Here is a 21363-nt window from a genome sequence, read left to right as displayed (position 1 = left end):
TGGCCCTATAGAGAACTGGTCTTGAACTTTATTCAACTAATTGTTTAATGGCGTCATATAATTAATAAAAACCGAATAGTTTCCAATGCGACAGAAGTGCCAACCACGCCGACCCGGTTCTACTTAGTTTGAAAGCAAAACAAATGCTAATCAGCAAATAGCAGGCTTTGAAAGAACATCTTCTGTCATTCAACTCATACTTCGAACTTTGAGCAAAAGTTAGGCGAATTTGTTTTAATTAGAGCTTCTCCTCCCTCTCTCTCCCTCCCTCCCTTCCTTGCTTTTTCTGTTACCCTCTCTTTCTTTCTCTTTCTCTGTCTTGAGTAATGATTTTTGTGTTCTCCATGGTTTAGTGTTTCCCCAAAAGAATAAATGGAATAAATAGGTAGATAGATTAATATAAGGATGGAGAGGTAAATCGAAAGATAGATGGAGAGATGAATCGGAAAATAGATCCAGAGATAGATCGAGATAGATCGATAAATAGGTAGGAAGAAAGATCGAGGATAGATCAAAAATTTTCAAATTGATTTAGATTAGGCAGAATTTTATCTATTTTATGGAATCGAAGCCGGTTCTATAATTTCATCTTCAGAAATGTTATTTGAAATATTCTTAATTATGCTTTATCGACCACTTTAAAAATGAATTGATTTTAAATATCCCGCGGATAGCAAAACCGTAAAGTACACCCTAAAAGTATTCTGCTTCCAGTTTAAATTGTATTTCCACTAATAAGCTTCTTGTTACAAAGAATGAAATCAACCTAAGCTCTGTTTTTCTAAATCTTCTCAGTTGTTTTTCTAGGAACTGCCCCATCGAAGTCGATTTTAGATAATACTGATAATTAGTTAGACTCATGATGTCGTACGTAGGGACTATATCGTGTCGAATTTAAAAACAAACGCTCATAAAAATTTGCAAACTGCTCAATGAGCGCGGCATTTGTTGTTTTAGAAGATTATTGAGGCGTAGACGGCGATAAGCACGTTTGGAGGAACTTTTATGTCTAATTTTTCAAGCACTCAGCACCAAAAGTTCCCCCAATGTATAAATTTATGACCAATCATTTATATCAGCTGTGTGACTGACGCTTAAATCCCACACTTGAGGTATTGAGTGTACATATATATAGTTTATACTTTTTTTCCATTTGGTGCTTTGCAATGTGTGCCAAGTTCGGGCAGAATATGGGGAATCGGCTACTGTTTGATAAGAGTAGTTAAGTCAAGATACAGTATGTGCGATCCATGTTATTCAACGAGCTCTCGTAACTCGATTAATGAGGCATAGTTATGTTAGTATAGGTTTCATACAAGTGAATTCGATATTCAAAAAACACAACTTTGAAATAACAGTGGGGTGAGAGTTTTGGCAATGGAATGCCGACAAAAATGAAAATACTGCAACTCGGATTGCCTTGATTATTGAATATAAGATAAGCAGAATCCAGAACAAATCTTCCTCCTGTTTCAAAACATTGAATTTTTCTTATCATTTTTGTTGCATTTATTTCATTTATTTTTCTTCCTGAACAATTCTTAGTTTTACATTAATTTTTATTGAAATTATTTTGTTTGTTTATTTCTGTTCTTTTATATTATTTTCTTCTGTTTTATACTTTAATTATCTCTGATAACTCCGGGGAAATCTGTGACCACTAACGGGTGTGAGTCGAGAGTGACAAATAAATTTCCCGCACCAGGTTTGAGAATTTATCTGCTGCTTACTATTTTTTAGTCTGACCACATGTCGAAGCCAATAGACATTATATAAACTTTAGTTAGATTATTTTATTTAATTTCTTATCTAAGTTAAGTTTATAACACATTTTCACTTATTTCGACCATTCGTATTTGTTGACGAAGCGTAAACAGAAATTCCCCCAATAATTATATATTAATTCTATTTTAGGGTATTCTCTACTTTGATAAAGTTGTTAAAGGGGTTTGCGATTAGTTGTTTGACATTGGGCTAAATTGTTGGGTTAAATTGAAAAGAAGTGGCTTTAAAGTCTGATTTTAATGGTGATTAATTTTTCCGCATTGGGCAAAATTTTTGGGTTCAATTGGAGGCAGAAGTAGGCGTTGAAAATTCAGTTTTATGTTGACAGCCCTCAAGCACAGTATGGATATTGACTTTAAGGCCCCATTTTAATAAGCCAGGCGTCAAGTCAACAACAAATTAATGAAATAAATATTCCATAGATGTAAGCATACGTACCCCTACGTGTATATACATATATAGTATGTATGTATGTATTTACAGAGAGGCAAACATTCAGACGCTGATTGTTAAGACTTTGAGTCATTTGTTTACACAGCACAACTATTGTGGAAAATTTGATTTAAATTAAATGCCGGCCAGCAACAAACAATAGGACGCCAGCAGCAGCAGCAGCAGCGACAACAATTGGGGAGCGAAGACTGAGCGAGTTCGGTATTTGTTGTTGTTGTTGTTATATGCAAAGTAATTGCGGCAAATTGAATTGGAAAAACGACAAAAATTGATCGCTAAACGAAGTCATGCCGTTTCAATTGAACGACAACAACAACAGCAACAACAGCAACAGCAACTAACAATCGCCAACTTTGAACGGAACGAGTGAAAGCATATGGCAAATAATAAAGGCGGCTATATACATATGTACTATGTATATGCAAGAGTATGTACGAGTATGTACTCGCATTTGCACTAATTAGCAATAAATACATATGTATGTCGATAATGATTTATAATGACTATATAAATGTATGTACAAGTATGTATGTACAGGGGCATTTGAGAAAATGCAAATTGGCGTGGCTATTGTTTATTTATTTGTTCGCCCGCCCATCTTATCAGCAACGCAAATAAATATCGGCAGCGACTTTTACCCGACTTTGGAAACCGGTTAAATTAATTCCAGCCAACAAATAATAAATTGTTTGCATGTTTTTTTTTACCTAATTTTGTGTTTACTTTTTATTTTGTTCCATAAGCTGTAAGAACACAATTTTGATTCCATATAGGAATTGTTCTTAGCAACGGGTTTAACTTGTTCTGATAACAAATTGTTATAATTTCCAAGCACTATAAATTATAGTCGTTAAGTAGCCCTCCCAACTTGTGCTAACAATTACTTTATTTATGAAATTCTACAAATCACATTTTTAATTCTGATGGTACGAGTAGCTAGAGGTTTAATTTTTTGCCAATTTTCTGCACAATTACAAAACACACATACTTGTACTTATACTTAGTATGTTACAACAACAACGACAAATTCGAAACGCAAAATCTTTGCAAAACCAATTGTTGCTCATAATTTTGTTGAGCAAATGCCAAAAGGCAAACAAATTAAATAAATAAAATAAATAAGCCCCAGCCAGCACTAAATGTGAAAAGCAGCAAGGTGTGATAAATCGTTGCCGCATGATTGACAAGTCGTTGTCGAAATACTCTACAATTTCTGCATGATTCATATTTTGTCGGAGAGTTAGAAGAGCGGGAAAGGAAAAAGGCCAGGTTCCTCGAAGAAAATTCTGTTTGTGATTGAAAAACTCATTTTCGGTTTATGTGAAAGGGATCTTCGTAAATCTTGTTCAAATACCTTTATATATTCTAGAATGCATTGCGATCATAGTAAGTGATAATATACCTTGATGACGGTCCAGCCCTCTACATCTTCAAAACAAATGCCTGATTGTTAGAGCAAAGATTTTGTAGTTCGGAAATATTATTTCAGCTCTTCCATCTCCAATACGACAACTATATTGGAGGTCTCTGCAAGCGTGCCAAATTTCTATTTGGGCAGCAAATTAAAATATAACTGAAGCAATGAGAACTTCGGCATACCCTACCCACTTGGTCTGCCAACAATAGCAACATTTTTAAAACCTGAATTACAACGTCAATGGAACATAAGCTGGATAGTAGAAGCCTGCTGTTTAGTTCTCAGAAATTGCCAGAACGCAGCTTCGTATTGTGAATGATTTATTTAAAATTCTTAAATATATACAGCAAGTTGCTTTCTTTATGATTTCTAATAATCTCGCTCAAAGTTTGGATAAAACAAGTCTTAATAGAAGTTTCCCAGCTGTTATGTTTCAAAAGTTATAGGGGTTCATACAGTCGAACAGATGAACGGGTGCTCAGACATATAGGTATATTTAGCGATTTTCTAGTACACCCTTTAAACAGTTTTCTGGAATGGACACAATATTTAACTGTCTGTTCATTTTGAAGTAGAACGATTTAATTTTTCCTCTTTGTCCAGTTTTTCAAGGGTAGGAAAGCGTGCACGATTTCACTGTAAAATGAATCATATGCTTTGGCATAAACAGAAGTTCCCACGATAATAGATTTCCAAGAATGACTGCTTGCAACAAATTGTTTAATTATACAAGGAAATTATTTTTGCTAAATTTGCAATATAGTCGAGAGCATTCTGCTATAAAGTACCTACAAAGATATATAGTCTATATCGCTTATTCAGATTCACACATAATCATTTTCTAATCCATTTCAGTGCATTTTCTCTGCTTTTTTTTGTTTACCCTATTAATATTGCCGAACAGCTGTGTTTGTTAACATTTTCTCTGCTATTTATATTTAACATTTAATTTATGCGCACAAATAAAATTAGATCTTTTAATAAATTATTGCAAACAATTTTCGCATTTAATAGGAATTATTTCAAGAATTTTGATATGTCAAAATATTGAGAAACTTGCACGCCCAAGTCATTTATTTATATACGTTTTTAACTGAAATCCACTGAAAATTGCGAACGTCTGACGGTCTAGTCAAGTATTTTTTTTCCTCTTATCAGACCAGTGATTTGTACTTTTTAGAGAAGTTTGTGTACATACAAGGTAGAGTGGCTATGACAGTGCCTACAAACAAATATATTTCTATATACATATATGATAAGACAGACAAACGAGCAATGTTTACTTAAGCAGGAGAGACACTCAGGCACCTAGATCTTAGATGTAGATAGATGTCACGCGAAATATATTCTATTTCTACTCAGAGACTTAAAGTTCAAAGATAATATCTGACTGATTGAACACGTTTAATGCACAAGAGCTCGAGTTCTGCATATATAATGTTTCTATAATATATAGTAGATGGTTGATAACATTGTTTACTCAAGCAGCAGAGACACTCGGGCACCTAACACTACAGATCTTAGATGTAGATAGAGGACGCGCGAATTATATTTGTAGTCAGAGTATTGAAGTCTAAAGATATCTGTTTGACCGATTGAACCATTTTAATCCAGAAACCAGAAAGGTTAGTAACAAAAACAAATAGAATCAAACATTTCTTTATTTTTAAAAATTGAAATGTGAAAAAACAAAAATAGCAAAAAAGTAAATAATAATAAAAATATATTAATTAAAATAAATGAAAAATAAAAAAATTGTATAAAATACAATAAATTAAAATAAAGGAGTACTAATAATATATAACCTTTTTTTAAATAAATAAAATTTAAACAAATAATAGAACACAAAAAATCAAATAAAAATATATGAACTAACGTCAAATGTGAACAAATGGTATTTATATCGACGAAAAATACAGTTTTGAATGAAATATTTTAAATAAATAAATATAAAAACAAATTTAAAATATATAAAAAAAATAGATTTTTCAAAAGTATTATTTTTTAACTTCAAAAAGTGCTCACTATATTTTTCTGATTGCCTGCAAATTTTTCAAGGCTTTAAGTATTTTTTTATCCAAGTTGTGAGACTTTTGCAATTTGCGATTATTTCTTTTCATTTTGCAAATGTATAAGTATATATCCATCCCATTACATTTCGCATAGAATTTGCATTCATTGTTCAATACAGTGCGGATGTTCAGCTTCCAATTAGCTGGGCTCACAATTCCAATGAAATTTAAAATATACTCCTATACAAATGTCAAAATAATGGCAACAGAACAAACACGAATACCTTTATATACATCTGTGCGAGTATATATAAATGCTATCTCTTTCAACTTTTTTTTTGAACAAAATCAAACACCATGAAAAATAGAAAATAAATTATATAGCATGGCAAAAAAAAGTGCTAATAAACATATGTTATACATATATTTTATATAGAATATAAATATGAAGCGATTTTGAGTAACGAGCCGAGCTTATCGCAATGTGATGAGCATTTCAGTCGCTGAGCAAACGTTGTCGAGTTAAAACACGCATACGCCATGTACGCCCGAAAGCAACTAATATCTCTGCTATGGATCCTCAGCACAACTGTGAGTCATACTAGAGTATATACTATATACTCGTATGTATTAAATAAACAAAAATACAAAATTATTAATTGCAAAATGCAGCTGTACTAAATTCTCTGAGAAATCTTCTGATCTCTAGAGGATTACTGATATATATATAATGGAGATTAAGTGTTTGATTTTGATTCTGAACAGATAAAATCCTCTCACCAACAAATTATTATTAAAATTTATGCTGGATTTTTGTTTATTTCTGCTTGGATTTCCTTTTTTTTCATAATCAACTCAGCTTTAAAGTATTAATAAAAAAAAGGCAAACCCTCTTATCAATTTTCTTTCTACTGTTCAGCTTAGTTGTATTACTAAATAAATAATCTTTTAATCTTAAAAGTAATACTGAGAAATACTGAGATCATTATTTAAAATATCAAGATTATGAACAAGTTTACTTTTGATTCAAAGCATGAGCATTTCTGTTCAATTCTTTAACAATGTTATTATCTGTCTTCCATTCAGTTGAGCCACAATTTCTTTCAATAATGTTATAATCTTTCAATAATCTGTGCTTATTTTACCCGATTTGTTGTATCTTCTTTCCTTTTAGTTAAGCCACGCCGATGAGGATATTGTGACCGATAATATGGAGGACAAGCACTTAAGAAACATTAACAGTTTGAGGGAGAATTGCGATTTGGTTGAAAGCCGCTGTCAAGGCTTCAATTTCCCGATGGCGGATGAGGTGGCGTTCTTCGATTTACAAACGGAGGTGCGAATAGCGCCGGATGGTGCCACCTACCAATTGGGAGGCGAGAAGCGAATGGAGAGGCTGACATTTGAGAACTCGACGTTCGTGAACTTTCCCTTGCACTTGTTTTACGAGCTGGAACTTAAGGAGTTGGACATGCGAGGCTGTAATGTGCGGCACGTGACTTGGGACGCTTTTCTGATGGCCAACAAGCTGCAAGTACTGCTCTTGAGTCGGAATAATATACACCGTCTGGAGGCGAGTGTGTTTGGTTTTGCCACTGAGCTGCAATATCTCTTTCTGGATGGCAACAAATTGCGTCACGTGCATGCGCAAACATTCAAAGGTTTGCGCAAGCTGCGTCATCTGGATTTGAGCGAGAATCGCCTGAATATATTGCCAGACCATATATTCGATGATCTGGAGCAGCTGCGAGAAGTGGTTTTGGCCCAGAATCGTTTGCGTGCGATTGGCAATGAGCTGTTTGCGCACAATTCCCAGCTACTGATTGTGTCATTGCACACGAATCGCTTGCGTGAGCTGGGAGAGTACGCCTTCCGCTCGCCAATGCAACAACAACAAAGAGAACAAGCTCAACCTCAACAACAACAAGATAGGGAAGCAGTGAAGCCGCGTCAGCAGCTGCTGAACCTCGATCTATCGCACAATGAGCAGCTGAACGTTCTGGTTCTGAACCTAAATGCCGGCTACCTATGGGCTCGCAACTGCTCGCTCTACCGTGTCAATGTGTACGGTTCAGTGACGAATGTCGATCTGAGCGATAACCGACTGATGGAGCTATATTTCTCGGCGCCCGAGGCACTGCAGCATCTGCAGTTGCGCAACAATTCGCTCGCCCAATTGGCCTCGTTGTCCCGTGTGCCCAACTTGCAACATCTGGATGTGTCCGACAATCCGGCGCTTAAGGAATTGCCCGCCGGCTGGCAAACACCCGCTCTGGAACTGCTTGACATCAGCAATACAAGTCACACGGAAATGCCGATGGCAGCGCTCGAGGGCATGCCACAGTTGCGCAAACTGAACGTATCGGCCAACAACTTGACTGAGATAGATCCGAATGCATTCGATCGACTCTCGCACCTCACACATTTCTACATACATGCCAACAACTGGAATTGTTACAACCTCAATCTAATTATGGATTTGCTAATTAGGCCCCATGGCATTACCTATACAGTGGATGCATTCGATCAGTATTTCCCAGGCCAGTACATCAATGGCATCGCTTGCATGTATCGTCTGCCAGAGGACGATGATTCGTCGAACGAATTCGAGAGCAGAAGTTTGGAGCCGCGGCCAGAGATAATGGACACGCAAGCATCAGCGAGTGTGGAGAACCTTCAGGAACTAAAAATAGATCCCGCACTCGAGGAAGTGAATAAATTGAGACAGGAACTGAAGGTTGTTGTGCAGCATTTTGAAGAAAAGTTGGATCGCGTTTCTGAACAATTTAATGCATTGGATGCCAAAATGAAGGCAATTGAGACTTTGAACAGCACGTTCTGGAAACAAGTGACCATAACCGTTTAATTGTTTGTGTTTGAAAGTTTTGTTTTATTATAATTACCAAAAACCAGAAAAGTAGAGATCCAACAAATGTTATAAATACAGAATTTTTCAAAACACTGATCAAGCAATGCTCATCTAGAAGCAGGGGATTAGTTTTCTCATCTTTGAGGAAAAGGGAAAGCTTAAAAACTCTTTGACTTTATTGTAAGACTTGACAAATTTAAAAAAAAAAAATCAAAACTGGAAAAGAAATCTGGAATTGTCATATAATTCTCTTACCTAAGTTTAAGAGTACTTTGACTTTTGGAAAGACAAATCTTATCAACAATTTCGATTACACAATCAAATATTTGACCAATACTGTTTGTTCAATATTGATTTTTTTCAAACAAGCAAATATGTTGGTGGGGTGAACGAACTTGCCACAAAGAGCCATCCGTACGAGCCACAAAAAAGGGCAGCCAATGCAAACAAATACAGCAATACCATCAACAATGGTCGCTCCAAAGAGTACACAATTCGGATGCGTATTATGTTCATACATATATATGTGATGACATAATGGAGCAGCTTGCTTTTACATCAGAAACTCTTAAACTCTTCAGGCTTCTCAGCTAGTAGACTTTTATGGCACTAAATACATTTTAAACTCCTCTTTTCTTCTTAAGCTATGGTCAGACGGGCAAATAATTTTCACTGAAATTTGTCAAATTTCACAAACATGCCGTAAATACACTGACGAATTAGATAAAACCGATATTACAAACTTTTTGGGGTCTACTTTTTGAAGAGCACTTCAAAAAGAACACAACTTTCTGCGCAAATAATTTGCACGCCTGACCGTAGCTTAAGAAGAAATCGGGAGCTTAAAAAGCACCCATCGACATGATGGACGGGTTAAAAGCAATGACCTATGATCTCTGGTCATTTATAAGTCTTCACTCCTTCACACAGAGTACGATTAGCATATCATTCCTGCTTGTATAAGTTAACCCTGATCCTTTTCTTAGCCATTCGATTATCTATTGCCTGCCTGAACAGATTTAATCGCTGCTTGGCTGCCCACAAAAATCAATTTAAACATTCACAGTACAACAATAAAATATATAATCAGAAGAAGCATCTCACTTTCTTAAAATACATTAATGGTAAACTTGATTTAGGTTTTGTTTGTTGCATAATTATGGAAAATTTTTGCCCCAAAAAAATGCCAGCAACGGAGAAATTTTTTCTGGAAGTCAGCGATATTGTTGTGCAAAATCATTCACCTTATTCCCATAAATCAACAGTCGAATGCGTTTCGCCAACACAATTATTTCACATGTCATATGCAATTTTTGACACAATCCCCCAGCCCCTCCCCCATCTCCTTCTCACCTAGTTGTTGTTGTTGTTGCTGTTGCTGTTTTCCAACCATCGAGCAGCAACGCTTCGCTGCACTGTTTTGCCCTTTTCGTGACAATAACAAAAATATGAAAAGAATGAAAAGTTTTCGCTCGCTACCTGACTGCCTCTGCCTGCCTGCCTGCCTGCCAGCCATAAACAAATGAAACGAAATATTTGTTTAAATATCTTTTTGTAGTCATCGCCAGCGCGTACAAATAAATATATTGTACAGTTTTTTCCATAAATATATTTGGCATACGGAAAAATGTAGATATAAATAATGTTCGGCACACCGAAGTTTAAATACCTGCTATGTTTTTTATTTTCTTATTATGGTTTCTTTTCTGTGACAGATATAAGAGATTGAGCCTCAACCACGAGAATAGCATGAGCGGCATTTTTTCAAATTCACTTTTTAACCAAAACATTTATTAAATATTGATTGTCAACAAACAACAAAAATATGATTGATGTTCGTTTCACAAAATTAGCTTCTGGGAAATGAGATTAAATAGTCAATTGTTGGTGTGTGTGACCGTGGCTTTAGCATTCCGAATCTACGAAACGAAAGATTACACCAAACAAATGTGCGATGGATTGGCCGATTTTAACAAGTTTTATTAACTGAACTTGTTTTGCATCGTTCCGTTTCATATACTTAAGTCTGATTACTTGATTCGCATTCAAGTAGATATTTAGTAAATATTTAAAGAAATCTTTAAATTTTCATCAATACCTTAAATGTAATTGTTTTAGTCTTTTTTTATTTTTGCACCTCCTGTATTGGTCCAACAACTTTCTTTGTCTGCTAGGCCCTATTTGCATTTAATGAATGCGCAATTCTAGGGTTGTCGGATCGAATCAAACATTTATATCGAGAGGTTTCGTATTTTTTATCGTAAAAATATTCAAAATGGAACGCTAGTTGTTTATTTAAAGTGTATTGAAATGTTTACTTTTGACCGATGAATATTTTTGTGGGACTATTTTTAACAATTTTCACCTGATTTCTTTGGAAAAACTGAACACGTTGCGATGGTACCTTTGCAAGAACGTAGAACAATCAATTAGGAATGGGGTATACATTTGGCATTTGTTTGTGAGAACTTTTCAGAGATATGAGGAAAACCATTTATCGGCTCCATTATCCTACTGCTTCAGCTCTCAAAACTTTGAGTTAATAAGTCATCCTTACGATGATAATTTATTATTCTTTTTTACTATATATATAACGAAGTAATCAAAAAAAAGAAGGCTTAAGACGCCTGAAGAAGCCCTTAATGGCTTCAAAAAGGGTTGGAAATAGGTTTATTGCTTTTTTTTAGTTTTAGGAATAAAGATGTTTTTTGAGAGCTCTGGAAGGACCATTAAAAAACAAAAAACAGTTTCTTTTAAAAACCAATGAGCAGTTTTTTTTAAGAAAGGCTATTATTTTCTTTAAACTTTTGTAAATTGTGTTTAGTCTTAAGCACATATCGATTAAAAGGAGTTAGTAACTGACGAAATTTTTCTAAAATGAAGAATGCTTCACAGTTCTCTATCTTTAGTTAGCCCTGTCTTTGGCAAGGCAGTGTATAGCATTGTTTTTAGGCGTGTTTTGCGCAAATAAACAATTTAATATTAATTAGGAGTGTGTTTTTTTTTTCTTTCTTTCGGCCAGTTGCTCGCAGTTTATGACTTACTAATTGCCAAGATAAACAAACAGTTCTCGACGAAAACGGCATTAGGGCCTGCTGGTGAAAAACTTAAAAACGGAAAACACCGAAACGGGCGTACATTGCTCAATGGGCGATTATATATTATGGAATAGTATAGTTAAAGCAATGCACAAGTGGTGCTTGCTGTTGATAAACTAATGAGTGTTCGTGCGTTCTCGAGAAACATGTGATTGAATTTTCAAGTATATTGAATATTTATATTAATTTTCATATTTAAGCGTCTTACTTGTTGTTTGCATTAAGCGGTAACGGGAATTGGCAAACAACAAACCCAACCAGCAGCGAATCGTGCCACTCGAGAGCAGCTGTAAATCGGAACATTCAATACTACCAGATTCTCATATACTCGTACATATGTATATACCGATTAGTCGAGAGATCAAAGTCAACGATGGGCTGATCATAGACGAGCACTTGAGTTGGAAAAAAATGGAACTTTGATTGCGGATCGTCAAACAATGTAATTATTTACTATTTATACATACATATATACAATTTAGTATAAATACAAATATGAATATGGTAGTGGTAGAGTTAATTGAAGTCTTAAACTTGCAAGTTTTTCTCATCTTATTATGAACAGCAGGCCTTTTTAGTTATACAACTCTCTTAGATAAGTCACCGATTAGATTGGGGTCTGATAAGAAGACTACTCTGATAAGATCTCTTCAGAAAATGTTATGCTTTTCCATTCCAATCCAATGTTGTAGAAAGAAATTTTGCAGCAATCAAAAGAAATGTATGCATAAATCAAATAATGCGCACGAAGAGCAGAAATTAATTTGAATGCAAAATATAAGTGTTGATTCATATATGTAGTAGGAGTCCCAGGAAAATTGTACCGAAGATAAATAATAATGCACATATCAAATAAAAGACTTCCTTTTAAATATTCAAACAAGTTTATGGTGAAAATTGTTTATCTCGTGGTCAGTACACGGGAGATATATGTGATCCAAGAATGGTCGTGATGACCGAAATACTGATAAACAGATTGGCCAGCGAAAATTCTTAATTACTGAAGATATAGTCGAAAATCAGCCAGAATCTTTATTGAAAATTATTGGGAATTGAATTGAATATCTGCAAGAAATCGATGCATGGATAACTGAACATTCAGATGCAACATCGATATCCATTTTGAAAATATAGCCTTTACTGTCTTCTCCCTCCTAACACCATAAAAGAGAGATCTACCTTTTTTCCAATATAGTTCTTTTAATAATATAAGCCCACAACACAAAAATGATGTCATACTTTCCACTATCAAGAATAGAATGATAGATAGTGATTGAATATTACAGAACAACATCTTTAAGTAATTTAAAATGTTGAGACTATAATTTGTATTATTTGAACTTCTAGAACTTAATGTAGTTATCGATTTAATTATCTTACATTTGTTCACTAAGTTGACAAAGATTTAATGCGTCTTAAATAAATTGCAATAATGTTTTTAGGTGATTCTTAGGGGCTTTTTTACACAAATGTATCACAATAAATCATCCAGAATGTCAACATTAAAAGAATATTATACACATGTGTGTAATATATATGTACATATAAAGGTATATAGTATATTGGAACAAACGCTCATATCAACAGAACAAGAAAGTGAGGCAAAATTAATCAATGTTTAAATGAAAAGTGCAATAAATAAAGAAATAAATAAAACACAACGAACCTTTTTTTGATTTGCTTTCTCTTGTTTTGTTTTGTTTTGTAAGTATTATTCACTAACTGGAAATTGTAGCTGTTTGCTTTATTGATATAACAATTACGTTTTTGATGTGAGAACTTAATTTAATTCTTCAGATTGTTGACACTTTTATCAAAACACAAAAAACACTTGAACTTGCAGAAGCAATTTGAGCTTTTGCACTTTTTTTTCCAAAAACTTTTCTCTCTCACTCTCTGTCGCTTTTGTTGTAGCGCTCTTCTCTGTTAGCTGTAGATTAAAGGGGAATGGAATGCAAATGAAGCATATTTTTTGCACAAGTTTGGATAAGGCGATGTATATATTATATAGAGATTAATTATAAATTACGATTTTTTTGCAATTTCTGCGTTTATCGTTTCCAGACGCTTGAGGCGTTAGCGAGGGGGCAGGATGCGGATGCGATTAGATTAATTAAACACACATATGTATTTCACTTATGCCTGCTGTTGTGGTAGTTATCAGCACTTTTTTGACACCAAATAAATCACACAGCAAACAGCGAACGGCACGCACCAACAACAATAACAACAACCACTAGAACAACATAGCTTTAATTAAAATATGGAGCACAAATTATGCAGACGCGCGATTCTCATTTCCCACCCCAAGCAACAGAACATACGCATTGAGCATTGAAATCGCTCGGAAATCGCAGAATCGATGAAGTATGACGAAAATAAAAAGCCGAAGTTTTGGAACCCTTCAAAAATGACTGACACCTATTAAAGACCATTTAACGAAATGTAAATTGAGGAATTTATTTAAATATTATTAAGAAACAACAAACTATTTTTAAATTCTGTTTTCAAATCAGTTTTATAGCCTCAACAGAAAATTACACCAAACATCAATGACGACAGTCCATTCAAGGTCGCTAGCCCTTTTATATACATACATATGTATGTACTTATATTCCGATTTAATGCGGTTATTTTATAGATCAATCTTATCGATAAATCGCTAATTGTATTAAAAAAAACAGGTTTTTCTATCCTTTTTTAATCAAATTAGAAGAAATCAGTTGGTAATTAATTTGAGCTGATTTCAATTATTTACAAAGAAAAACGTTAAGAAATAAAAATAAATTAACATTACTTTTAATTTTAATTTAATGCTATTCTAGTTTCGATCGATCTTTGCTCTCGGCATACATATTGCAAACCTAAATTATTATGAAATGACGAGCATTTTCTCAATTTTTCTTTAAGTCAGAAACAAGAAGAAAATCAATCTGTTAACATGGGAGATTTGTAAAATTTCCTTCTAGGTGTTGCAAACAATTTCACTAAACTGTTAATTCCCTTTTGCAAGGGCATTCAAGAAGAAGAAGAAGAAAAAGAGCAGTCAAATGTCAGTCTGTTTGACGCACATATCAAATTGTCCGACAGTCTGGCCACGCAATTACACACACACACACACACACACACTGGAAATACTACATATATGTATAGAAAATTAATAGAGGCACGCACGAAACAGCGAATTGAATTTATTTGAATGAAATGCTTTGAATTTATATTGAAACAACTTTTTAGCTCCCCTCTCGCTATGTCTGTGGTATATCTTTGGCCGACTTTTTTTGTTGCCGTTTGGGGAATTTCCATTAGCTGTTGTGTTTCTTGTTGCTGTTGTTGTTGTTCTTGCTTGCTTGCTTCAGCAAGACGAAGCGCACTCTGTTGACTGCTGTTGTTGTTGTTGTTGTAGCATGGTTGTGCGTCTTTCTATGCACGTATGTATACATGTATGTGTTTAACTGTGTGTGTACGATGAGTGCGTACTTCAGCGACCAACAGCTGATCGAAAAATGCCGCTACTTTTTGCCGTGAAAAATTTCTTAATTTGCGCAGAATAATTTGTACAGAACAAAGAAAAACAACTATTTGTGTATTATTCATGGACAATTGGAACAATTGTTGTTCTCGGTGTTGTTGTTGTTGCTGCAGCTGCTATTTACAGTTTACATTGGCGCAGTTGGCATTTTGTTGTTGTCACAATTAAAAGCTTTGTAAGCAGCTTATCACAAAATAATAATATTATTAAGTAAACACTACATGTACTTCAGTTGTAAATGTACATTGCAGTTGTTGTTGTTGCTGTTGCAAATCGTCCACCATTTTATTTTCACGGCTTGTAGCACAACAGCAACAACAACTAAAATAATAATAGCCAGCAGCTGCGACATTATTATAAATTATTTTCTTTTTTCATTTCACTTTACATTTTCTATGCAGCTTTGCTCACTCTTTTTTTTCCTTTTTGACTTGTTTTGTTGCTGGCCAAAAAAAGGCGCAACAGGTAAAAAGAACAACAATACACTCGCACGCACACTGTTAAGAAGGCGCGCGCGCGCTTTTGCTCCCGAGGACTGTAAATAGCCAAATAATTTAACGCACAATTTAAATTCGATGCACTGCTGCACTCGCTAATATTTAATGGATAAATATTTTAATGGCTTTTCGACGACAAACAGAAAACGTTTGTAACAGAAACAGACACACACACTGAAAACAAGCGACGGCGACACTACGTCCACGAATTTACTTTTACACTAACTACTCGCGTTGCCACGACGGGGCGATCAGCTGTTTAGCGATGCGCAATATCTGTTACTTTGTCGCCAATCGGGTGGTGACTCGAGAATTTTAAGAGTAGCAAGAGAAAATATCACTGACCGTCCAAGCCACAAAGCCACCCCACTCACCAGCTGGTGAGTATCGTGAATAGCTTACCATATGCGCACGCGTTGCCTAGCAGCGAACTTTTGTTAGCTTATGCTTAGGCGGGCAGCAATTCAAATTTACTGTTACAATTGCGTGACAACGCAACACGTTAGACATATTCGTCAAAAAAAATTGGCATAGAAAAATAGTCGTAAATTGAGAAATAGCAAGTAATAATACTTATTTTTAGCAGTCATCAAAATAGGCGCATAATGGCCATGGCTTGTGGCATTGAACTTGCTTAGCAGGGGTCAAGGTTATTTTTGTACGGCTAGTTAATGAATGTATTTGACTTTTCGTTTGCTTTAAGCACTATTTAATTATTTTGCTATAATTTACTGATAGAGTTGCCGATTAAATTATTCACCCGACTAATTCCTTAGAAGCGTAATAATATCGAAAAGTTCTTAATGAAAGTTTTAAATAATGGATTGAAATATTAACTATTCTCTGCATTTTTTTTTGCTTATTAAAAATTTACTAATTTCGTCTCAATGGAAAAATTAACTTTTAGTTTATATGTTGTAAATTATGAGGGGTTTTTCATTTAAAAAAAATCTTGTTAGCCATGTTTCTGAGTTAAATTCTGGCTCGAAGCAGAAAGAATTCGTAATCTTTATCGAACCGAAAATATACTGAGAAATAACGAAGAGAAAGCAAAGACTGGTCAGCTATACATGTAATTGAATATAGTTTCGAATATCCAGAATTTATTTTTCATATCACTAATAAAAACTTGTATACCTTATATTACCGTTGGGGTACATATAAAATAATATAATAATAGGTATTACCTTGGACCATTTTATTTTAAAAGGAATGTGATTTTGAACCAAATATTGAATGATTTCAGTTCGGCTAAAAACCAAATGTTTACATAATTACATATTTTGAAAATATTGAAGGGGATAATTTTTCACACCATAATAGAGGTCTTAAGGGTTTAAGTTCTTGGACTGATACAAATTTGTATTTTAAATATGTTTTGCATAGCAACGTCGATCATTGAAGCTGATTTGCGCAATCGCCGGACCCAATTTGTATTTTAATTGTATTTTAAAGAACTTACACACCAATTTTTAAAAAAGATCTTTTTAGTTTTTGATTTTTGGTTACTTGAATACAACTCGACTATAAGTTGGGTATAAGTTGGATATAAGTTGGCAAGCCCTTGGCTATAACTGGGCTATAACTTGAGTATAACTTAAATATAACTTGACTATAAACTTAGCAATAACTTGGTTACAACTTGGCCATAACTTGGCAACTGGCTGCCTTTCCCCCTTCGCAGCGCCCATGCCTTTTGCTGCTTTGTTAATGACGTGCCGTTTCAGTCCCAGGACACTCACTTCACACTTCATAAGAACTCCAACTGGCTGACACATTGTTTTTATATATTGTTTGCAATAAAAATCAATAAAAATGGCGCAATGCAAGAGCAAAGGGCGCTTACGCCACTAAAAATGAACACCAAACCCAATTGCATGACGGCATTCCCTCTCCACATTCTTCTCTATTCGTTTGTTACATTTTTCGTGGAACAAAAAATTCAACTCACCTGCTCAATGTCAAAATCCCATTCAGGTGATGGTGAGCGCGCATTCCGAATCCGGCCACCTTGTGTGGGCGTGCCCTGTGCTGGGGAGCCCGCCTGCGGCTCCTCCGGTATGACGGCAAAGCGTCCACGTTGCAGTATGGGCGAAATGGCGCCATAATTAGCTGTGAAATATATTATATATACATGTATTTTATACGCTCGGCAGGGTCTAATTAAATGAGGCAGGCTGCCACTCACATGTCGGTATCAGACGAAAGCGTCCCAATGTCGTCTCTGGCGGTCCTTGTGGCGCTGAGGATGTGATCCGAAAGCGTCCGCGACGAGCGGCGGCCACTTCTTCATAGCCGCCGCCGCCGCCACCAGCGCCACCTCCTCCTCCGCCCGCCTGCATACTCTAACTGGTATGTCTTCTATGTATATGTATATATATATATATCTATATATGTGTGTGTGTCTATCTGCTATTGAGCCAATAATGCAATTTGTTCAACTGCAAAAAAAAAGCGAAAAGAAAGAGAATGAGTGAGAGAGCAATGTTTGTAAGTCAATCAACGCTGGGCGCGTGAAAAATGTTGGCTAAATATGTTGGGGGCGAAGGGGCTGTATGGGGATGGGTTGACAACTTGTCACGCCTGCAAACAAAGCCATGAAAATCGATAGTCTCTGGCCGGGCTCCGGACATTGTGGCACATTTTGTTTGCTGCAACTCCAATGCCTGCCGCAAAAATGCCAAGAGTCGCAAATCGCATTCATTACGCGCCTCGCTGCACGCAAACAAAATGAACGGACCTGACAAATGAGAAATGGCGTTGACTTTCTGAATCTACCAGGTAGGCGGCCATTTCAGATGCCCAGAGCGCCTCACACTATGCTATAGTTTAATGGCGCTTGAATAACATTTTGCAATAATAGAGAGAGACAGAGAGAGAGAGACACAAAGGTAGTGCTGTGCGCTAGTTACGTCACAGTCTGTGACAACCGGAAAAACAGATGACACTTTGGTAACTGAACGATTGCCTTCCCCATAACATATTCCATTACTAACTACTTAGATATTTAAAACAGATGAAAACAGCAGATAGAATGGCTTACTGTCCCTAAGATGTCATATTCAAACAAAAACTGGAATATCTGAAATCCTATCTGCCCAAAAATTGGTGCTAACTGACAAGTAAGTAGTCTATGAAAACTAAATCTAATGGATGTCTTTTTTGGCAGAAATTGTGTTTTAGTCTAGAATTCTCTGACTTGTTCGTGAAGTTCAAGACCTTTTTCCAAAAAAATGTTATCTTGCAGATTAGAGTTTTCCCCACAGCTAAATCCATTGTCAAAACAAGATATACAAGTATACAAGCTAAGATTTTTGAAATTTGCTTTTCGTAAGCACTTCATAAGAGGTCTACTTAGCACACAGCCTGAAAGGCACTTAAGTTTTAAATTTTTTAGAGGAACAGTTTGGTTTCTTCTATCTAATCTCTTCTTCTTTTATTTAATCTCAATAAACACTCACTCCCCACTCTCTCGCAATATCAGGGAAATATGATATAGAACATTATATGTCATAAAAGCACAACCAAATTCTACTGTCACTGTTCCAATAATTAGAACTTTCGGAAATTGAAAGCAGACCACGAAATAGTGCGGAAAATTCTGCGCTGCAACGCAATGTCATTCAACTGTTGTTACAATAACAAATACACTGAGAAGAATAGCAAACGGGAGGGAGAGGGAGACAGAAGGAGGGCCATGCGGCGTATGTGTAATTTTTTCATTGCTGTGCCAATTGAAACGTTTTAAACGATGGAATTGGTGAACATTTTTATCATTTTTTTTCTCATGATTTCGGGCACGCGCATGACAAGCACGCAAGCTGTTCAAATTCATTGGAATTTGTTTTCAAAATTATTGTTTCATCTTATGTGCTATATAAATATAAATAATTCGCAGAATTTCGGCACTCTTTCAGAAACAAATGATCTTAAATATAAATATGCAATTCGTTTTGATATTATATGTACATTGAAATTGTTCTTCCCTAAACATATTTTAAGCATATTTGTACACCCAGAGTAATTTAATTATGTTCTTTTTTTTAAAACTAGAAAACACACTTCCAATTTGAAACAACTTCTGAAACTAATTTCATATATTGAGCCAGTTTTTCTTAAATATAAAATACCCACAGAAATTATCATTTTTTCAATTTAAAGGCGAGCTTTAATGCGAAATCTTTTGCTGAATATAAAGAAAAAATTTCTTAATCAAAAAACTAACAGCGCTGGATTGATCTATCATTCATATTAATTATTATATATTAATTCACAGTTGGATTTCTATTGTGAGCTACTGTTAGTCCCCAGGCGACAGATACCACCAGCAGAGCTAGACATGAGAGGTAGCTGGTAATTAAATACTTATGTGTCAGACTTGATACCAAACTGACGTGAGGGGCGCAGACCCAGCACGCTAGGACCAGGGCCGCAAGGGCAACACTCAACACTCAGCAGACCCAAGGCAAACAAAGGCGGACCCATCAATCTGGGTGGAGATTGCTGACGGATGTAAAGAACGCCATTCTGATATAATAATAGCAAATGCAATTGCTGGCGGTACAAAGAACCAATGAGCTGTAAAACCGATTGTCCAATCTACTAGCAACAATATCTACAAGTCAGACCTCTGCTAGCTCCTTACTATTCCTCATAGGTAAAAGCATAAAAGACATAATGTAGAGCATACAGTCTTCCAATGGCAGCGATTTGCAGCAACTATCGCAAGCACGCGGTCACATCATGCAGGACTACCTCATATGTAGAGAAATTGTGAAGGGAACTGGCTAAACAAAAAGGAACTTGATCAGAGTAACCAACATGACAGAAGTGGAGCGCGCAGAGCGCAAATTGGGGCTCCTTCAAAATAATATCAAAGCTTTATTAATTAAAGATATATGGGGATATGGCTGGCGGAGGGAGCCTACCGTCGCAGTTAGGCTTGCACTCCCAAAATCCTCCCTAAAAAATATTCTGAATAATGGAGAAACTACCACATTCTGAAATAAACTCTAAAACGGAGCAAATAACAACTTTCTATTTATACCCCAAATATATAAAGTACCGGCACATTAATTAATACATTCATTGGATACAGAATGTTAAATTTCATTGAAATTTTGTGTGTAATTAAATATGTTAATAAACATGATAATACATGAAAAACTATATATCTTTATTTAAAAACAAATTAGATAAAGAAATTGTTTTTATGATAGTTTAATTTTAATTGCTATATTTATTAAACTGTTTTTTTCTTTTTGTTTTGGGTAACTAAATTAGATTTTAAAAACCACTAAATGTTTAAAAATTGTGTATTAATTTAAGTTTTAAATAAAAATGAGATATAAACAATTTACTGTTATACTTAAAATATATCCCCTAATGTTAGTGCTTGTTTACAAAATTAGCTAAATAAACAATTATTTGAATAGAAAATATTTTACACCACTCTTTACCTAATTTATATAACAATTCTGCATATCACTTATATGCTTAACAACTTTATTTATTTTGTACGTGCGTAATGCATAATTTTATAAATTAAATTTATATAACATTTCTGCATATTACTTATATGATTAATAACTTTATTTTTTACATGCGTAATGCATAGTTTTATAAATTCAATTTGATTTTATTATAAACGCACGGCACCGCACATCATTTTGAGTTATGCTGATTCGCTTTAATTAAGTT

General features: G+C 35.0%; 1 protein-coding gene and 1 long non-coding RNA gene across 2 annotated transcripts in view; one reads left to right on the top strand and one right to left on the bottom strand.

Moving 5' to 3' along the window:
• LOC115623396 overlaps positions 1–15838 on the bottom strand; it is a 32383-nt gene extending 16545 nt beyond the window's left edge. The window contains exons 1-2 of the long non-coding RNA XR_003995406.1: positions 15555–15838; positions 13301–13564 (exon numbers count right to left, since the gene is read on the bottom strand). This is a non-coding gene — a long non-coding RNA (uncharacterized LOC115623396). The remainder of the gene's footprint in view (positions 1–13300; positions 13565–15554) is intronic.
• LOC115623391 (protein artichoke) lies at positions 6188–8632 on the top strand. The gene is made up of 2 exons (XM_030517697.1): positions 6188–6258; positions 6842–8632. The coding sequence occupies exons 1-2, from the start codon at positions 6208–6210 to the stop codon at positions 8531–8533; spliced, it is 1743 nt and encodes a 580-aa protein (XP_030373557.1). The 5' UTR covers positions 6188–6207; the 3' UTR covers positions 8534–8632.
• Positions 15839–21363: the final 5525 nt, after the last annotated feature.

This window comes from Scaptodrosophila lebanonensis, unplaced genomic scaffold (genome assembly GCF_003285725.1).
Source record: "Scaptodrosophila lebanonensis strain 11010-0011.00,11010-0021.00 unplaced genomic scaffold, SlebRS2 tig00000053-arrow-pilon, whole genome shotgun sequence".
Classification (NCBI taxonomy): domain Eukaryota; kingdom Metazoa; phylum Arthropoda; class Insecta; order Diptera; family Drosophilidae; genus Scaptodrosophila; species Scaptodrosophila lebanonensis.
Note: the sequence above shows the minus strand (reverse complement) of the source record. Positions and strands in the feature narration are given on the sequence as shown.